General features: G+C 41.7%; 10 protein-coding genes and 2 non-coding genes across 12 annotated transcripts; 6 read left to right on the top strand and 6 right to left on the bottom strand.

The window, feature by feature from the left end:
- Positions 1-42: 42 nt before the first annotated feature.
- FOA43_002141 (uncharacterized protein) lies at positions 43-1347 on the top strand (the record flags this gene model as incomplete). The annotated part of the gene is made up of 1 exon (XM_038922442.1): positions 43-1347. The coding sequence occupies one exon, from the start codon at positions 43-45 to the stop codon at positions 1345-1347; it is 1305 nt and encodes a 434-aa protein (XP_038778370.1).
- Positions 1348-1368: 21 nt separating this feature from the next.
- Positions 1369-3159, bottom strand: FOA43_002140 (uncharacterized protein; the record flags this gene model as incomplete). The annotated part of the gene is made up of 1 exon (XM_038922441.1): positions 1369-3159. The coding sequence occupies one exon, from the start codon at positions 3157-3159 to the stop codon at positions 1369-1371; it is 1791 nt and encodes a 596-aa protein (XP_038778369.1).
- Positions 3160-4741: 1582 nt separating this feature from the next.
- FOA43_002139 (uncharacterized protein) lies at positions 4742-6268 on the top strand (the record flags this gene model as incomplete). Its single annotated transcript, XM_038922440.1, has 1 exon — positions 4742-6268. One exon carries the CDS (start codon positions 4742-4744, stop codon positions 6266-6268), a length of 1527 nt encoding a protein of 508 aa, XP_038778368.1.
- A 213-nt stretch (positions 6269-6481) lies between these two features.
- Positions 6482-9577, top strand: FOA43_002138 (uncharacterized protein; the record flags this gene model as incomplete). The annotated part of the gene is made up of 1 exon (XM_038922439.1): positions 6482-9577. The coding sequence occupies one exon, from the start codon at positions 6482-6484 to the stop codon at positions 9575-9577; it is 3096 nt and encodes a 1031-aa protein (XP_038778367.1).
- Positions 9578-9605: 28 nt separating this feature from the next.
- FOA43_002137 (uncharacterized protein) lies at positions 9606-10634 on the bottom strand (the record flags this gene model as incomplete). Its single annotated transcript, XM_038922438.1, has 1 exon — positions 9606-10634. The coding sequence occupies one exon, from the start codon at positions 10632-10634 to the stop codon at positions 9606-9608; it is 1029 nt and encodes a 342-aa protein (XP_038778366.1).
- Positions 10635-10788: 154 nt separating this feature from the next.
- On the top strand, positions 10789-14364 carry FOA43_002136 (uncharacterized protein; the record flags this gene model as incomplete). Its single annotated transcript, XM_038922437.1, has 1 exon — positions 10789-14364. The coding sequence occupies one exon, from the start codon at positions 10789-10791 to the stop codon at positions 14362-14364; it is 3576 nt and encodes a 1191-aa protein (XP_038778365.1).
- Positions 14365-14505: 141 nt separating this feature from the next.
- On the top strand, positions 14506-16149 carry FOA43_002135 (uncharacterized protein; the record flags this gene model as incomplete). Its single annotated transcript, XM_038922436.1, has 1 exon — positions 14506-16149. The coding sequence occupies one exon, from the start codon at positions 14506-14508 to the stop codon at positions 16147-16149; it is 1644 nt and encodes a 547-aa protein (XP_038778364.1).
- Positions 16150-16162: 13 nt separating this feature from the next.
- On the bottom strand, positions 16163-17341 carry FOA43_002134 (uncharacterized protein; the record flags this gene model as incomplete). The annotated part of the gene is made up of 1 exon (XM_038922435.1): positions 16163-17341. The coding sequence occupies one exon, from the start codon at positions 17339-17341 to the stop codon at positions 16163-16165; it is 1179 nt and encodes a 392-aa protein (XP_038778363.1).
- Positions 17342-17482: 141 nt separating this feature from the next.
- Positions 17483-18508, top strand: FOA43_002133 (uncharacterized protein; the record flags this gene model as incomplete). The annotated part of the gene is made up of 1 exon (XM_038922434.1): positions 17483-18508. The coding sequence occupies one exon, from the start codon at positions 17483-17485 to the stop codon at positions 18506-18508; it is 1026 nt and encodes a 341-aa protein (XP_038778362.1).
- Positions 18509-18549: 41 nt separating this feature from the next.
- On the bottom strand, positions 18550-18621 carry FOA43_002132. Its single transcript has one exon. It is a non-coding gene; the product is annotated as a tRNA-Glu (tRNA).
- Positions 18622-18828: 207 nt separating this feature from the next.
- On the bottom strand, positions 18829-19206 carry FOA43_002131 (uncharacterized protein; the record flags this gene model as incomplete). The annotated part of the gene is made up of 1 exon (XM_038922433.1): positions 18829-19206. One exon carries the CDS (start codon positions 19204-19206, stop codon positions 18829-18831), a length of 378 nt encoding a protein of 125 aa, XP_038778361.1.
- A 103-nt stretch (positions 19207-19309) lies between these two features.
- On the bottom strand, positions 19310-19391 carry FOA43_002130. Its single transcript has one exon. It is a non-coding gene; the product is annotated as a tRNA-Leu (tRNA).
- Between the last annotated feature and the right edge of the window lie 255 nt (positions 19392-19646).

The raw sequence follows: 19646 nt of genomic DNA, 5'->3' as shown, positions 1-19646 counted from the left end.
GGTATGCATCTTGTGAAGAGAGCAGTTTCATATTTACTCAGTATGTTAGAACAGCGACCAAAGACAGTGATATCCATAATCGGTACCACCGGAGTAGGAAAGTCTGATCTTGGAGTGGCTTTGGCTGAGATGTTCAATGGAGAGATCATCAATGCAGATTCTATGCAAATGTACAAAGGTCTTCCTCAAATAACTAACAAACACCCGATTTCTGATCGGCATGGTATTCCTCATCATATTATGAATCATGTCGATTGGAATGAGGAGTATCATATCCATAGATTTCAGAAGGAGTGTCTGGCTAAGATAGCTGAAATCCATAGTCGAGGTAAAGTGCCTATTCTGGTTGGAGGTACCCACTACTATTTGCAGAGCGTTTTGTTTGTGAACAAAACCATTGGAACGGAAGATGGTTCTGAAGAGAAGCAGCTTACAGAAGCTCAGCAGCGGATGCTTGATAGTGGGTCAGGTGAACAATTGCATGAGCTCTTGATGAAGTACGATCCTAAAATCAGTATGAAATTTCACCCTAACGACGTGCGACGACTAAGACGTGCTTTGGAGGTATATTATAAAATGGGGAAACCGGCCAGTCAATTTTATAAGGAGCAGCAAAAGCAGCAGACCTTTAGATCCAGACTTCGATACACTACGATGTTTCTTTGGCTTTACTCTGGAAGCTCAGAATTGAACTTACGATTGGACAAACGGGTGGATAAGATGATGGATCAGGGAGCATTACAAGAATTGACTGAGTTGTACGATTACTACGATGGGTTACCTAATCCTAAGCCTAAAATGGATACAGGATGTTTTCAGGTGATTGGATTCAAGGAGTTTCTACCCTATTTGAGTAGTAGACGGAAGGACCCTTTGGACGGTCAGGATCCACTTTTCATGAAATGCTGCGAAGAGATGAAACTTCGTACCAGACAGTATGCTAAAAGACAGGTGAAATGGATAAAGAATACTCTTATTCCTGATTTGCAAAGTGAGGCTGATCATGATTGGTGCCACTTCGGTAAGGTATATGTGGTGAATGCGAGTGATTTGAGTCAGTGGCATGAACTTGTTGAGCATAGAGCAGTTCAAATAGTTCAAGAGTTTCTTAAAAGTGGTGGCAAAGTGAACGATTCTGTTGTGCAGGTGCCGAAAGAGCTCGAAGATCAGAATTTGATACATGATAAAAGCAACAAGTTTGATGAAACTAAGTGGGTTTATCATACTTGCGGTGTGTGCATCAATAAAGTAACAGGAGAACCATTGGTGTTGGTGGGAGACCAGTACGATATTCATATGAAGGGTAGAAGGCATAGACGTAACTTTAAGTACAAGAGTAAAAAATAGATTAATAGAATAGTATAAGAGTTAGGCTTCTATCTTCTTCTTCTCATTAGAAGATCTTTCAGTACCAGAAGAATTATCAACAACCATTTCTTCGATCATTTGATCTGCTTCATCATCTTCATCTAGTTCCTGAGGAATGAATAAGTTTAAAATAACACCAATGAAACCGGCAACGGCAAAACCAGTCTCGAGAACCAAGACGATAGCATTAAGGAAACCTTGCAAAGCCTTGTTATCGCCAGAATAGGTGAAAACATACTCGAACCAATCATCGACCAAAGTTGCGCCTAAACCAAACATCATAGAGCATGTGAGCACGAATCTATCTCTTCTCGTGAATGGAATGGAAGAGATAATTTTCAAACCCGAAACTGCCACAGAAGTGAACAAGAAGGAGGTCATACCACCTAAGACGGCATCTGGAATAGAAACCAATGCTGCAGCAAATTTTGAAAAGACACCCATGACAATCAAAAAGAAGCAGCACCAGTAACCAACAGCTCTGGCGGCACATTTGGTAATGGCAATGACGCCGTTATTCTGAGCAAAAGTGGACATAGGAGTTAGAGTCATCAAACCTGCAAGGATACCGTTAAACCCATCTGCCAAGACACCACCTTGAATTCTAGTTTCGTAGAGCGGACCGGAGATTTCCAACCTAGAAACATCAGAAGTGGCAGTAATATCACCGATAGCCTCCATCATCAATACTACGTAACATGCCAAAAACGGGAGAACCATAGGACCATAGAGACGCAATTTGAAGGTATGAACCCAAAGGAAAGTTGCGGCAGGAGCTGCTTTTATGCCATCATCGGAAAAGTAACCACATGCAGCGGCAACGATACAACCAACAAGTAAACCACAAATGACAGCGCAAGATTTCATGATCGGAGAACCCCATTTTTCACAGAAAATGATGGTAACATAGACCAAGAAACCAAGACCAATGAATTGAGCAGAACCCCAAGGTAAGCCTTTGGCACAGTCGTTAGAAGTCATACAACCGGAGCCACCAGCAAAGTCCTCAAAACCAGTTTCAACAAGCGAAACACCAATAAGTAATACAACAGGACCTGTAACTAGAGGAGGAAAGATTCTCTGAAGTAAGGCAGGAGGCATGAAAGAAAGAAGGACTTCAAGAAGACCGCATATACAGGAGGTACCAATAACGGCACCATAACCGTCAGGACAAGGGAGTTGTGTACCATCATCAGAAACTGGACAATAACCTGTCTTATACATCATAGGAATACCTTTAGTGACAATGCTAATGGTAGCAAAAGAGGTACCGACAACGGAAACCAAACCAGTACCTATGAAATAGGGGGTTTTGGGGATATGAAAACGAGTAATCTGGATTGAGGAAAGAATGCCAGAAGCAATCAACGAAGCAGACACCAAGTACTGCTCTTGAGCGATGGTCAAGTTTGCAAAGCCAGATATAAGAATAGGAGGAGTACAAAGACCGGCAAGCATAGATAAAGAGTGCTGAAGACCCAATAACATGCCTAGAAACACTGGCATTTTGTCATTAAGGCCAAAGAAAGGCTGGGTCTTAGGGGTTTTGGACATAAATGGAACTTCAGGCATGAATAAATAGCCGTAATCGTATGAACCAAGCAATCCTTCCTTAGTAGTAACCTTGCCTAAGAGAGATCTCCAATTCTTCCGGATCTTCTCAGTGAAGATCATATCATCTTCAGGATGGGCGTCCAAATCAGCCTGAACAGCTGGATCAATGGAAGTTATACTGGTGATATCTTCACGAACACTATGCATGGAGATCTTATTCTCCTGTTGTCTCTGCATTGTAGGGAGTTAAATTATAAGAATTTGTAGTTACCCGAGCTGAGCAACGAGGGCCAGAAACACAAGGTCTACAAAGGTGGAAATGTCTACATTATTTATACGTTGCGGCCAATAAAAAAGCACTGAACCTATCCACAATCTGAAAGATAATAGATAGATAATGCTTAATGCTGGTAGTGCCTAAGTAAAGGAAAAAGAAACATTTTTTCATAGCGGTTAACAATAGCAGTCTCAATAGAGATAAAGTCAGATCCGAACGGCTATTGGATGACTTTTGCCTGTCTCATCATTCAGAGATAACGGCTGTCTACAAGATTCTCGGTAAATTCTGTAGATAGTATATTCTACCATACTAAATGTATTTTTCTCGACTCCTCTTCCATTTACTTATCTTTCTCGACTCTTCTCATTTACTTATCTCCCTCGACTCCTCCCTTCCTCAACTCCTCTCCTTCTTTCTGCTTCCTCTTCTTCTCCTTCCTCTCCTTCCTCTCCTTCCTCTCCTTCCTCTCCTCCCCCCTTATCAATCAAATTTTTCAACCCAATTTACGTTTCTTTTTATTCTTCATTTTCGGAGAACCCCAGGTTTCAACTTGAGAGGCATCATTGATTCGTCAATGAGTATCACCGAAGGATCATAAGAAAGTCTGGATCTCTCTCTCTTTTTCTGACACATTCACTCGCTGCATGTCACAATATATACTTTAGTCTTGGTATCGCGGTTATTAAAGTTTCATCATCTAGTCGTAGTTTAAAGTTCGGAAAAGACCGAGGTGATCCAAACACCAGCCTTTACCTCTCCCCTCTAACCCTCTCTGTTATGCATTGGTTGGCTACCATCTCGCTACTTCGTCTTGAACTCAGCCGTTTCCTCCTTTGAAAACATTCACACCCGCACCTCCCGGTATATAATTTTCAGGTCGTGTATCACCAGAGGTTCCTACGGCATTTTCCAAATTTTTCACTTTCATTCATCACGCAGATTCTCCCGGTACTCCCCGGTAACGGAAAAGAGTCAGACCAAACGTTCTCAATAAGTAAATAGAGGCTTCAAATTAGCACCTGATTAAGCAATCCCCAGATGAATGGGGGAACAGATTGTACTTGGAAGCCAGTTTCTTATCTCTATTCCACTCTTTCATCTTTTGGGTCCCAACTTTAAAGCTCTTAGACTTAGTCTGCCTAGCAGCTATTCTACTGCATTACTCTCACCCATTTTTCTAGAGGCTATCCTCAAGTAGGTATTGAAAATAAGATACGAACGGTGTCTTCATTATATGCTTTAGTCCCTCCCATTGCTCCAATACTAATCTATTCCTTTAGTTCTCGAAAGAGTTTCATTAGGTTGAAATATCTTCCTCTAGACCACAAAGCAAGTCTTTGATCTTCGTGTTAAACAATTCGAACCCGAGTTCATTCTCTTGAACATTGACGGCTATCGCACATTTCAAAGCCTTCCGACTTTGCGTTTCCCTTGTTGTTGCCCTCGTTCCATCTTACGTCTATTCTACCTGCTTCTTAAGCTTTTAGATAGGCCACCTGTTAGTCCTGTTTTCTTTCTTTATTTGTATTATATTTTGTTATGTCTGTTGTTGAACCAGTCCTTGAAAAGACTGCTGATGCAGACGCTGCCGAGATTTCTTCCCCTGAAAGTCGAAGTGAGAGTCTGACTCCTTCTTCTACTTCCAGTGCTATCAGCAGTAGTGCTAACAGTGTTTCCACTGCTGCGACTTCTGATGCCGATTCTTCAGAGTCGGTAAAGAAAGCTGTCAAATCTTCATCGACGTCATCGACGTCTTCGACCTCCTCGACCTCCTCTTCCTCTTCCAATGCCTCTACCCCTATGGCTTCCTCTTCTTCTTCCTCTTCTCACAAATCTAAGAAGAAGAAAGCTCGAACTATCAATCACGCTACCGGTATTTCTACTACCGTTCCATTAGTTGGTGTTCGTATCAGACCAACGGCTCATAGTTCATTGAACGATAAAGTTCTCATGGCTATCTTTGAGATCTTACATGATGATGATTCTGATTGTAAAGGTATGACAGTTAAGCATATTTGTGATATTCTCATCAAGAAACACCCTGAAATGGCCAACCTGTCCTCGAAAACATCCAATCTGGTTTCTGCCAAGTTGAACGCTTACGTTAAGAGGATCGAGAAGGGTGATAAGAGTATGAAATATGCTCTTTCTCGTGTCTGGGCAAACACTTCTCCTAGAAGAATGGTTTACGTCTATCGTGGTGTTCTTGCTGAAGGTTATCCCGAGTATGTTCAACTTGCGATTGATAAACTGCGTTCCGAGGAGGCCATTAGAGCTGCGATTGAGGACTCTGAATCGCCTGCTCGGTCTCCTAAGTCTTCTCCCTTCGATGCAGGTGATAGAAACCCTCCTTTGGCTCCAGGAATTGGCGTCTCGGGCTATCCACAGGTGGTTTCACCTTCTGGTCTGCAATTGAAACGTCAATCTCCTTTCAAAGACACTTCCTTCCGCCTACCCCAGTTTTCTGTGCCTTATTCTTCCGCTCCCGTTACTGCTTCTCTCAATACGACTAATGTTCCTGAACTTGGCAGACCCTCTGTCAGTGATTATCATACTATCAATAGCTGGCTGACTCTGGCTAACAACAACTCGTCCGACTCTGAGAATGATGATGATGATGATGATAATAATAGCAACGATGAAGCGAACGATACTTTGGATTCTGTTGTTGGTTTCAACCCATCGTATCGGCGCAGTTTGTCTGGCGTGCCTCCTTCTACCTTGGATAAACGTTCGAAGTCGATGAGTTTTATCCAATCAAAAAGACCCAAAACTTCCCATATAACAGCTGCTGCTGCCACACCTAGAATCCCCAGAAAGCAGTCAATTGCAGGCTCTCCCAGTGCAGCCGCTGCCGTTGCAGCTTTGCGTGCGTCCGCCTTGAACAATTTTGGAAGTCCAGTGGAATCCGTTAATTCCATTACTAGTTCCATTATGAGCGATACTTCAGTGGAACCATCGATTAGTATGAAGTGGTTGGAGACCGTTAGATCTGGCTTTTTGAATCAAGATATTGAGAGTCCAGAGGATGTCTCATTGGCAGAATTGGATGGTATGTTTGCTTGAGTCTAGGTTTTTTCCTTTCTTTCTTTCTTTCTTTCTTTCTCTTCTTTTTGTTTATTTTGTACTGTGGTTTTAATGGTTTATGCTGTATCCTTTATGAGTGGTAGTCTGGTAATCCTTGACTTCCCTTTTTGGCAGGACGCGAGTCCTATGAAAAATGAAAAGTCGCAAAAGTCCAGTTTCTCTAGATGGCGTTAACTTGCCTTTCTCTTATCCATGTTTTTTGATCATTCTTTACAGACTACAACGGAACCAATTGTGGTATTGGATTCCGACGGCGATGATAGTGAGCCCTCCAAAAATGTACTGAGTTTCGCCGAGTTTAAGGCTGGGATTTCAGCAGCTTTAGGACAGATCTCTGAGATGTCCATACACAGACTTTACGATGATTTTCTATACTCTGCGCATCCTCTAGAGAAGGCAGCCAATGCATATTTGGATAGTCCGGATGTTTATCAGATCACTGCTACGAAACGCAAGCAATATGTTCCTGATATTCAGTATAAAAAGAAGCCCAAGACTTCTGAGAGCACTTGGCAACGATATATTGGCACTATAGAAATCGACTGTTGGTGTACAAGAACTACACTTGGCTCTGCAAGCATAGGCGAAACTAAATATGTCACTGTGACTCACCCGGGTCATTTTGAGGTGGTTTATGTGGACCAACTGGATGAGAAAACAGGGTACAAGCGAGAGATCGGTCGATTTAACGAGTCAGCAGCTCACAGTGTCGGACTGTTGCTTCAAGGACATTACATAGACTTGATATTGGATCCTGTTTATCTTCCTGATGGTATCTTACACATAGGAGATACTTTTATAATGCAGGCAGATTGCTTTGTGACATCAGTTTTGTTTCCAGAGAGTGTGAGTTCTCAAGCTGATGCATTTACTAGGGCATTCTCCGGGTCCAAGGGTGACAAGAGTCTCGATGATGCGACGATTGGACGTCGCTCTGGTGTTTTAAGGCTGTTTGACTTGGTTCAGTTGCAATCTCCACAGCTGAATAAAGGTCATAAAGTGGTATCTTTGGGGCAGAACTTAGAACTCGACCAACTTAGAGACTTGTACAAGTCAACGCAGTCAAATTCTTTGGAATCGCAGCTTCCTGAAACCGAACCATGTGATTTCAATTTAACTCTAAGACCTTATCAGAAGCATGGACTTAGCTGGATGCTTCAACGTGAAGGAGAGCTGGAAGAGGTGAAATCAGATACTAAAGATGATAATGAGGTGATTAATCCTCTATGGAGAGAGTATCGTTGGCCCATTGCTCCCAAGCGAATCACCAAACTGGTTGGCGAGAGAGATGGTGACAGTAATTCGTTCTATTTGAACCTATACGATGGCAGCTGTTCAGTTGAGAAACCTGTTATTAGGTCGGATTGTATGGGAGGGATCTTAGCTGATGAAATGGGACTTGGTAAGACCATCACCACGTTATCTTTAGTGCTTAAATGTCCGATGGATAGTGTGGATACGCATATTTTACCTAATTATGCTTATGGAACAACTCTTATCGTTGTTCCTATGGCGTTATTATCTCAATGGGAGAAAGAGTTCAATCGAGTCAATAATAAAATCAAAAATAGATGCTTTATCTATTATGGAGCAGACACTATAGATAACCTCAAAGGTTTGCTCTGTCAGAAAGGTGTGAACGTTCCTCCAACGGTTATATTGACTACTTATGGTACGATTCAAAGTGAGTGGTCAAGATTAGAAACTAGATCTCAGGTTCAGGGTCTCTTTTCAGTTAAATTCTTTAGGATTATTCTAGATGAGGGTCATACCATCAGAAATAGATCCACCAAAACGGCTAAAGCTTCATACTCATTGAAGGCCTCGAGAAGATGGCTTCTTACAGGTACTCCAATAGTGAATAGACTAGAGGATTTGTACTCACTGATCCGATTTCTTGAATTTGAACCTTGGGCCAACCATTCTCTATGGAAGCACTTTATCACGGCACCTTTTGAGACTGGTGAAGACCTTCCTTTGGCCTTCAATTTGCTCAAATCAATTCTTGATCCTATTTTACTAAGACGAACCAAGAATCAAAGGGATAAGAATGGAAAACTATTGGTAGAATTGCCTCCAAAAGAGGTGGTTATCGAAAGGTTGAGGTTCAACGAGAAGGAAGAAGTGATTTACAACTGGTTGAAGGAACGTGCCGTTAGTACTTTGAACGAGAACTTTCGAAGAGGACTGTTGTTGAAGAATTACTCTTCGATTTTAACACATCTTCTTCGTCTTAGGCAAGTGTGTGATCATATAGACCTAATCAAGTCTCAAGATCAGGGTGATCCTGATGCTGAAGATAAGGTTGTACAGCAGTCTATCACTAATGAATCTGATGAGGAAGCACTTGCTCTGATCAGGGAGATTGAGGTTAAGGAGGCTAAGGGTAAAATGAGCATTGAAGAGATGAAGAAGATTAAAGTAGATATCTATTCACTCTATCCCACGTTGGAAGGGGTGGAATGTTCGATTTGTACTGGACCTATCGACATCAAAAGCTGTGTCATAACAGAATGTAAGCATTGCTTCTGTGTGGGATGTCTTAAAGAGCATTTTGACTTTCAGGAGAGTCACGATAAGGAGCAAGTTCTATGTCCTATGTGCCGATCAGAAATCAAGAAAAGCCGTCTTTTTAGGACGATTGCCAAGCAGTTTGTAAGGGGAAACGATGAAAAAGCAGACGTGTTATTAACCCAGGTATACGAAGTGGATAGAAACTATCTTGTGAGATCTTTTGATCCTTACGGTAAGTCTTCGAAGATCAATGCACTTATTTCACATCTAGAGCAGATCAAAGAGGAGTCGCCGGGTGATCATGTGATTGTCTTTTCACAATTCACGAGCTTCTTGGACATTGTTGAGGAGGAATTGGGAAAATATGGAAATGACTTCCACGTTTTGAAGTTTGACGGGAGATTAGGAATGGAGCAGAGGACCAACGTTCTTAAGAGCTTTGAAGATGATGATGTCAAAGGCAAAAATATCAGCGTGTTGCTAATCAGTCTTAAAGCAGGGGGTGTTGGTTTAAACCTTACTGTGGCTTCTAAAGCATTTCTATTGGATCCCCATTGGAATAATGCAGTGGAATTTCAAGCCATTGATCGTCTACATAGAGTGGGACAGACCAAAAGTGTGAAGGTGATTAGATTTATCATGCAGGACAGTATTGAGGAAAGAATGTTGGAGATTCAGCAGAAGAAGAATAGACTAGGAGAAGCACTTACATTGAATGATGAGGAGAGAAGAAAGAAGCGTATTGAGGAGATCCAGAGTTTATTCAAAAAATGAGATCAGAATTAGTATTAGTTAGCAAAGTTTAGTACAAGATTAGTCTGTCCCTCTTAAGGACTTGTCCATCTTTGATCTGATGATCGATAACCCACTGTTTCAGTCGAGATTTGTCTATGTAGAGTCTGTACTGTTCGTCGAGCAAGACTAATTCGTCGTCGTCATCATCATCGTAGTGGGTGGTGGGGTGGATGGTGTAAGGATCCTTGACACCTGTTTCCAAAAAGCTCTTCATGAAATCCAAAGCCATGAGAATGTCCTCCTCTCTGAACCCAGTTTTAGCACTAATCAACTTCAGCGTAACTACTTTAAATCGAGTAAGAGACCCGTAAAGGAACTCTATACATAGTCGACTACTCCAATACCTTAGATAGGTGATTCTGCCTAATTGAGACAACGGTCTCTCCGGCCCACTGATCATTTGTTGATAGCGAGACAAACAGTACGAGAAGTCAATCAGTTTGGTACCTAGATGTTGTTTCTGGTAACAAGGAATCACCATGATGCACGAAAGATTATTATTCTCCCAAGAGAGCAATTCCCTCGAATAGAACCCCATTGGAGCGGACACACCATCGAGCACTTTGTAGATGACGTAGAAATCAAAGTAGTCGATATTGAAGAATATTGATTTATTATCAAGGAAGAATTTGGCCAAAAGACACATACATTGACAGAAGAGTTTGTGTCTAGATGCCTTGATTTTTCTTATAGTTGAATCACCGTCGAAGTACATGACTTTGCCTGGTAGATGTGATTTAAGCCTGCATCCGGCCGTGTGTTTAGCCATCTGTAAGGAGTCCTCTGTATATTTGAAGCAATATGGACAGAAATGAAGCGTATCTATCCAAGTTTTCTTCAATTCGTCATAATCCAGTCGTTTTCTATGCGAGCTAGACAATTTAATACCACTCTCTATAGCCTTATATGCAAGCAACTCCGGTTCGGTGGGTAGAAATAGTGCAGAATTACTAAACCATGTATCGAATTCAAACCTTCCAAGTTTGATTCGCCGAACATTTCGATAATCCAACGATCCGTAGTCGGAAGAAGTCATATTGTCCTTTTGCTGGTTGATTGGATGTGATTCAAGGCTGAAGCCTGATTGATGGCTTTGAACAAGAGAAAAATTTCGAGACAAAGTGAAAAAAAAAAACCCTATCATCTTCAAAAGGGATCTTCATCTCTTTACAGTTGAATATATCTATAGAATGGTTCGGAAATTCTATGGAAAGGCGTGTGATGAGGTGACGGAGACTCATGGTGAAGAGGGGGATGATTCTGGAAGCAAAAAGGTGAATAAATCAGGGAGTGAAGAAGTATCAGAAGAGAAGAATAAACGAAAAAGACGATTAAAAGATGAGTTAAGAGAACAGCACAAGGAGAAATTGACGAAGCAAAAGAAGAAGAGATTGAATAAGTATATCGAACATCAACTAAGAAGAGAGGAGAAGGAGATCTTATTGAAAAAGCTTGAAGAGACTAGGATGGATTCATCTATACTTAAGTCTGCCAAATTGATTGGTACAGGCAAGGAAACTAAGAGAGAAAGGCTTCAGAATGCATTACAGCTAGAAAAGGAGGGTAAAGGGGACGAGAACACCAAGGATATGTTGTATGAAAAGAGAGATATGAGAAGCTGGGAAGACGAGTTGGATGAATCCGAAGACAATGACGATCAATTCAAATCGACAGACGATGTTTCTAAGTTTAATGTTCCTGAAGGGGGATTTGGAAACGGTTTGGGGTTTAGTAACTTGCCTAAGATTGTGAAGAGACATAAGAAGAAGTATACGTGGAGAGCTAGAATTGAGGCAGAAGAAGAGCATGCGAAGAAGCTTGAAGAGGAGGGTGATTTTGAGAGTTCGCAGGATGAGGAGGGTGAGGATGAAGACGGTGAGGATGAGGACGATGAGGTGGTTGAGGATGAAGACGATGAAGTGCCTAATGAAGTGCCAGTGCCTAATGAAGTGCCAGTGTCTAATGAAGTGCCCGTGTCTAATGAAGTGCCAGTGCCTAATGACAGTGCTTCTAGGTCACGAGACTTCAAAATCTGGGCAGAACAGCAGGTGAAGAAAATGGAGGGACGTCATGAAATGGTGGTACCGGCAGTATCATCAAACTATAAGCCTTTGGTTCGATCTGAGGATCTTGACGATGGACTTAAAGTTGACGGTAATTCTATTCCACTTAATGAGAATTTGGATAGAAAGATATTTACCGTTGAAGTAGAAAGGTCAGAAGATATTCAGGCTGCCAGAATTCAACTACCAGTATATGGAGAAGAGTATAAGATTATGGATGCTATTCATAACAACGATTGTGTAATCATTTGTGGAGAAACTGGTTCTGGTAAAACCACTCAGGTTCCTCAGTTTCTATTTGAATCTGGTTATGGAAGTAAAAATTCAGAGACTGCCGGTATGATTGGTATAACTGAACCTAGAAGAGTTGCTGCTGTTTCTATGTCCAATAGAGTTTGTAAAGAGATGGGAAATTGTGGTGATCGGGTCGGTTATCAGATTAGATTTGATGGTAATGTGAAGAAGCAGACTGCGTTGAAGTTTATGACTGATGGTGTGCTACTTAGAGAGATGATGTCCGATTTCCTGCTCACCAATTACTCTGCAATCATCATTGATGAGGCTCATGAGAGAAGTGTCAATACGGATATTCTTATTGGTATGCTCAGTCGAATTTTGAGGCTTCGTCGACAGTATCATCAGAAAGATCCTGCTCAATATAAAGTATTAAAGTTGGTTGTCATGTCTGCCACGTTACGTGTGAGTGATTTCAGTGAAAATAAAGTTCTTTTCCCTGTGGTACCTCCTGTTTTGAAAGTTGATGCCCGACAGTATCCTGTGTCTGTTCATTTCAATCGAAGAACAGTATTCAATTACATGGAGGAGGCGTTTAGAAAAACGTGTAAAATTCACAGGAGGTTACCCAAAGGTGCTATATTGGTGTTTCTTACAGGTAAGGCTGAGATCAACACTATGGTAAAGAGACTTAGGAAGGAGTACCCATTCCCGAAAGATGCAGGACAGATTTATAATGAGGTTCCTGATGTCCTGGTGAACTCCAAAAATGCCGATGTCGAGGTAGAAGAGATTGAGTTGGACGCTAATGAAGAGGAAATGGTGGATGATTATGAGGATAACGAAGAGGAGGAAGAAGAAAAAGAAGAAGAAGAAGGGTTTGAAGAGACGTTGGAAGAAGATCAGACGGCTGAAGATCCATTGTATGTTCTTCCTTTATACTCTTTGCTACCTACTAAGGAGCAGATGCGGGTGTTTGAAGAACCTCCCCAAGGCTCACGTTTATGCGTTGTTGCAACGAACGTCGCCGAGACGTCTTTGACCATTCCAGGAGTGAGATATGTGGTTGATAGCGGTCGATCCAAGGAAAGAAAATTCAACGAGGATACTGGAGCTCAGTTATTTGAAGTGGGATGGATATCTAAGGCTAGTGCGGATCAGCGTTCCGGTAGAGCAGGTAGAACAGGACCAGGACACTGTTACAGGATCTATTCTTCTGCTCTATTTGAGAGTGATTTTCTTCAATTTTCCAGACCTGAGATACTTAGAATGCCTGTGGAAAGTGTTGTGCTCACTATGAAGAGTATGGGTATTGACAATATAGTGAACTTTCCCTTTCCTACACCACCAAGTCGGCATATACTTGATAAAGCCGAGAAATTGCTTCATTATTTGGGGGCATTGGACGACGAGAAAAGAATCACCGAGTTCGGAAAGAAGATGAGCTTGTTCCCGGTCTCCCCAAGGTTCTCAAAGATGTTGCTTATTGGTAATCAGCAGAAGTGTTTACCGTACGTGATTGTGCTAGTTTCTGCATTGTCTGTTGGAGATCCATTTTTATCTGAGTTCGATTTGGGTATCAAGATGCATGAGTTGAAAGAAGAAGATGAGGTTGTGGAAGATCAAATTCAGATTGAGCGTCGGCGTCAAATCTTGTCAAAGTTCAACAAATCTAGAGAGATGTTTGGAAGTTTGGACAAATTTAGCGATTCGTTGAGGCTTCTGTTTGCAGTATGTTCTTCGGACCATGTAGGTGCTCAACAGAGAGATGAGTTTTATAGGCAAAACTTTCTTAGCAGCAAACTCATGAACGAGATTCGTAAGTTACGCAAGCAATTAACTTACATTGTGAGGATTAACACAAGTCGAGACTCTTTGGCTGCTTCACGTGTCAAAGAGGGTGACCTAAAGCTTGATAAACCAAATGGGAAGCAGGTTCAAGCTATTAAGCAAATGGTTGCATCAGGATTTATTGATCAGATCGCTGTGAGAGCAGACGTGATCAATAGTGAACTTAAGGTGACCAGCAACACAAGAATCATCAACATTCCGTACTTAACTTTGTTCCCATCTGTTGATCATCCAAAAGAGGATGATGATCCTTTCGTCTACATTCATCCTTCGTCTATTCTAGTACAAAGTGGCGAAGTCCCACCGGATTACTTGGTTTATCAGACTCTTCAATTTAGTTCCGAAGCATCCAAAAATGGATCTAGAAAGTTACGTATTAAGCCTCTCAATGATATCAAGGATAGAGCCTTAGCCAATGTTGGTAAGCATAGTGGATTGGTGACATTTTCCAAGCCGTTGGGTAATCCATATGCTCCCAGAAGTATATCTGCTACGGAAAGAGTGTGCTACGTGGTTCCAAGATTTGGTGCAAATATCGGAACTGGTGGAGTTGGATGGGATCTACCTGCCGCTAAGGTGACCCAGAAGAAGGTTAGAGGAACTTGGGTCGTTGCCTGAATGGTGGCGTAGTTTTGTCGTCTAAGATGTGGCGTAGTTTTGTCTCCTTTGGTTTCTAAGAACTATTTCGCCTGTTGAGGTCGCCAAGCTTGTTGTTCTTCTCCTTGATTTTATAGATATACATATATATACCGGATAAGCATGGCTTTCACTAAAGCGAAATTCCATAACTTCTTTGTTGATTGGTTTTCTGTGTTGAAGGGGCTGGATAAGCGAACGGGGATCCTTTCGGTATCGATACCATTAAAGGAAGATTTTTTTGAGGATAATGTAAGAAAGATCAATTATTCGATATTAAGGTATATGGATTCACTGAAAGATGAGGTGAGTGATGATTCTGAACCTTCTGGTCAGCCAAAATTAGAGAATTCGACCTCTATTGAGGAAAAGTTCGAGAGCAAGGAGTATAAGACAGTGTACGAGATGTTTCATGACTTGAAGATTGCAAGTGTGATTAAAATGGTTCAAGTTGAAGATGATTTGGATTTGTATGGCAAGGTTGATACATTTTTCAGAGTTGGTTCTGAGTTGTTACTAAGAGAATGTTTAAGATTGGGCTTGACTGTTGAAGATGAGATGAAAAAGGATAATGAAGATGAGAACGAGAAGAAGAAGCAACAGAAAAGAAAGATGTTGGAAGAGAAGGAGAAGGAGAAAGAGGAAGAGGAAGAGAAAGAGGGTGAAGAAGAAGGTGAGGATGAAACTGAAGAGTCGGGATTTGGAATGGAAACAAGTCTGGAGGAAGCATTGGCACGAGATTTCGAACTAATAACTGGAACGTACATTGACAAAGCAGGAGAGGCACTTTCGATAGTTGCAGCTGGAAATCTTCCCCTCTTCACTTCACTCAATAAGAAGAAATCCGAGTTGGATGATAGAGAGCCGGTGATAGATGCAGGACTTGGGGTAAATTTGGTGAAGATTGTTCCTAACCTGGATTCTGTGACTCCAGAGAAGTTGACATTCGTTTCGCCTGTGTCGCAACAACCTGTTTCTGATGTTCGAGAAGTTTTACAGGAATACATACATCCAAATTGGCTTCGTCTGACATCTCCTCAATGGTTGAAGAATGGAGATTATGATATGAACTTTTCGTTTGCTCCTTCTTATGATGAAAGTAAGTCTACTGTTTCCAATGAGTGGAAGGGATTAACTTGGATGCAAGAGGTTGGATTTGAGAAGTTCAAGGAAGCCAAGCGGGAGAAGAAGGAAAAGACTGATGAGAAAGCTGAGGAAGCAGAGGAAGCAGAGAAGGCTGAGAAAGCTGAGGAAGCAGAGAAGGCTGAGAAAGCTGTTGGTGACTCTGATGAAGAGTCTGAAGAACCAATTGATTTGGGTAATCTCTTCAAATGGAATATCGGAAATAAAATTGATGAGCATGAAAAAGATGTGATAGCAGATGATGGAGTTCAAGAAGAGATTAGTAAGCTAATGTTAGAGTTGAATCATCTCCGGAAATCGAGAATCACATTCCAGAAGCAGCAGCTGGCAGCTCAGCAGCAACTGTTTGTTCGGCAGGCTCAGCAAGGAGCAGATATGAGCCATGCTGAGTACAAGGTACTCAGAACGTCGAAGCAGGAAGTTGAGAAATATCACAGACTTAAAAGACTCATGACGGGACTTCTTAGAAGTAAGGACATCAATCCAGACAAGCTCAACCTAAAGCTCAGCACGCGACTACCTGTTTTGCAGCACAACTATACTGGTATGTTGCCGGCATCGTTTGGAGGAAACAGTCACTACGGAAGGTATGGTGGGTCGTCGAGAAACAGAAGAAGACGTTAGTATATAAGATGTATTATGCAGTTGTATCTCCTGCAGTAAACTCTACAAAATTGTCATTGGCGGAGCCAAAGTCGGTAAAGTAGGTGACCAAAAAATCGTTTTCGTTTTGTTCTATGGCAACATTGGCAATGAACTCCCTGTTAAGACCGTAGACCTCTGTAACGTATTCGAATTTGTCACCTTTTTTTAAGGGTCTTGCAGGAGAAACACCTGGAGGAGTGAACACTCTATTTGCTTTCATCATATTCATGAAAGCCTGACCTACATCAGTCAAAAAGTCGTTTTCTAGACTTGAATATTTCCTATTGGTGACCAAAATGCGAGGAAGCATGGGTAAAGCTTGATTCTGGAACGATCCCAAGAAGATACCATCGCCTATTGGCTGTAGATCAAGTGTAGACAAGTCCAATTTCTCGTGAATTGCAAGTAAATGAGCATCTGAATTGGAATTGGATTCTCTTATTGGATTGCAAGAGATGTTTGCCTCTGTGACGTAGTTCTGAGGTTTAAGAACCGGATACTGGCACAATTCGGCTGAAGAGATCACCATTCTGTACTGACAAGTCTTTAATTCATCGACATCGGTAATCACCGGTACAGAATACTCTGGAGCGCATCTGTACTGAACAAATACAGATCTTTCCTTACCCGTAAGGTCACAGACAGAGCCATTGTATACCAACTGACTCAAATATCGAGACCCGTCACTGGACTTGACAAACTCAAAGTCCGACAGTTTGGAGAATAGATCGTCCTTCATATATCCAAGTCGATGAGACGGAATAGAAGGATCTGTTTGGAGCTGTTCATGAACTTTAGAACGATCTCCAGTGTAATGAAATTGGGTGAAGCCTCGGGAGAAGCATGCTCTGTATGACCAGTAACCCAACTCGCTATATATGCAGTGGTTTTCGTGGACCTTGTTAAAGTTTTTAATGGCCTGTATGGCATCCTTCTTCTGCAAGTCCAAATGAGTTGTATTGATGCTTCTGGACAGATTTACATCCTTAAAATAAGATGGCGTACTGATATTGCATGCATATTGAAAGTTGTCGTCCCTAATAGTATATAGATATGGATGAACGTCATCTTTGTTGATCCAATCACTTCCCAAAGTTACCTTGTAATCGGGAGGATATTCTTCAAACGTGCTTGCCGCCACAATTGAGGCCAAAAGGGTAATAAAGAGCATTGAGAGGAAGAAGGCCACAGAAAGAGCAAGGTCAAGACACCGCATGAAAAAATCGTATATAAATAAGGAGGTCCCCGCACTAAAAAAGAACAGAACTGAACTAATTAATAATCATCATCTCTTTGTTCTTTCCTTCGAACCATGTCTTCAATTCCTTCTTCGATTCCTTCTTCTCAAAAAGTCGTCCTATTTAATAAGACAGGAGGACCAGAAGTGCTAGAATATGTGGATTTTGCCATCCCAAAGATAGCAGACAACGAGTTGCTCATTAAAAATCGATACGCTGGTATCAATTACATTGAAGGTTACTTTCGGACTGGTCTTTATCCGGCAAAGACTCCTTATGTATTGGGTCGTGAAGCTACTGGTGTTGTCGTCAGAGTTGGAAGTGCCGTCAAAGGCTTCCAACAGGGTGATAAGGTTACCTATTTATCAGGCTCTACTTTCGCCCAGTACACGAAGTATCCTGCTGTCGGTAACTTGATCAAGTTGGATGCCAAAGCCGACGATGAGAAGATGAAGTTATACTCGGCCTCTCTAATACAAGGACTTACTGCTCTCACGTTCATCAACGAAGCATACAATGTCCAGCCTGATGACTATATTCTTGTCACGGCTGCTGCAGGTGGAGTTGGTCTAATTCTAGACCAGTTGTTAAGTAAGCAGAAGAAAGCGCATGTCATAGCTATTGCTTCTACAGATGCCAAGTTGCAGAAGGCCAAAGAAGCAGGTGCCGAGTACTTGCTAAACTCCTCTAAGTTGTCTCAGGATCAACTCGTTGCCAAGATTATGGAGTTTACAAAGAATAAGGGTGTTTCTGCTTCCTTTGATTCCGTTGGTAAGGATACAGCCGAGCTTTCTCTAGCTGTCTTGGCCAGAAAGGGAACATTTGTGTCGTTTGGTAATTCATCTGGTGCTGTTCCTCCTTTAAACATCTCAAGACTCGCTAAAAAGAACTTGAAGGTGTTAAGGCCTCTGTTATTTGGCTATATCGCTGAGCCTGAAGAGTTCCGGTATTATTTGCAGAAGCTCTTCGATCTTATCGATAACAAGCAGTTGAACATCTCCATCTACAAGGTCTATCCTCTTTCCGAGTACAAGACGGCAGTTAAGGAACTTGAAGGCCGTAAAACCTCCGGTAAGCTTCTCTTGGAGATCCCTCAGTAAGTAAAGTATGCAAAAATATGAATGAACCTTTTAAAAAATATTTCCGATGCTGGGAATCGAACCCAGATCTGGACCGTGAGAGGGACCTGTGATAGCCATTACACTACATCGGATTTAACGGCTTTTTCTGACCGAGTGTTCTTTCTACTTGGTACTTTACTTCTTTCTTGCGCTTTAAGGTGTTTTTTTTTACTTGCTGAAAATATTTATCGGCTTTGGAAAATGGCATATATTATATGTGTGAAATAAGGGAATTACTGTTTTGCCTGTATTGATCATCAATTGTATTCATTCTAAGAGATAACGTAACGGAGGCATCCCTATAACGAAGTCTGTCCACCCTCACTCCCTTCACCGGTGTCAGTCTCATTCTCAGCCTCCGACTCGGCTTCAGCCTTCTTGGCCTCCGCAGCAGCCTCCTTGGCCTTTGCTGCTCCCTCCTTGACCATCTTGACAGTTTCTTCATCCATATCCTTGGCCTCTTCTGTAGTCCTTGCAGCCTCTTGATACTTAACAATACTCACTCCAGTGGCACCGACAAGAGAAATACCGGCCACCATCAATCCATAACGACTAAACTTTCCTTGTTGTTGCTGTGTGTGGTAAAATCGGCCACCACAAATGCTACGTGGCACACCTCCCTTTCTCCCAACGCCACTCAAAGATCGTGCTATGCCTCTAGAAATATTACAAAACATGACAAATTTCAATGGATATACTGGCAGCTGTTGTAAAAGAACGAAGCATATATTATCCAGATACTCTGAATAAAAATACAAATGCTTGAAGCAAAAATACTACTGCAGGCTGAGAGGTTCGAACTCTCGCATCTTACGATATCACGGCCTAAACGTGACGCCTTAGACCACTCGGCCAAACCTGCAGGTTACGTTAAAATGGTCTGTATGAAACAGTATAATATTAGATCAATATGATAGAATTCGTTTATTATTTTTCCTTTAATTTCAAATACGGTGACCCTGTTAAGTTACAAATTATATCATTTAGAGAACAATGTTGGAAAACGTATGTAATAAAGAGAAAAAAGATTTTCGTGTATTTCAAAGTTTCCTAACAATAGAAAACTATCTCCCCTGGCCAGACTTTGGGTGAAGACCTAATTTTTCGTGATCACAGA

The sequence above is a fragment of the Brettanomyces nanus genome, chromosome 2 (genome assembly GCF_011074865.1).
Source record: "Brettanomyces nanus chromosome 2, complete sequence".
NCBI lineage: Eukaryota > Fungi > Ascomycota > Pichiomycetes > Pichiales > Pichiaceae > Brettanomyces > Brettanomyces nanus.
The sequence above is the reverse complement of the archived record's forward strand: the minus strand, read 5'-3'. Positions and strand labels throughout refer to the sequence as shown.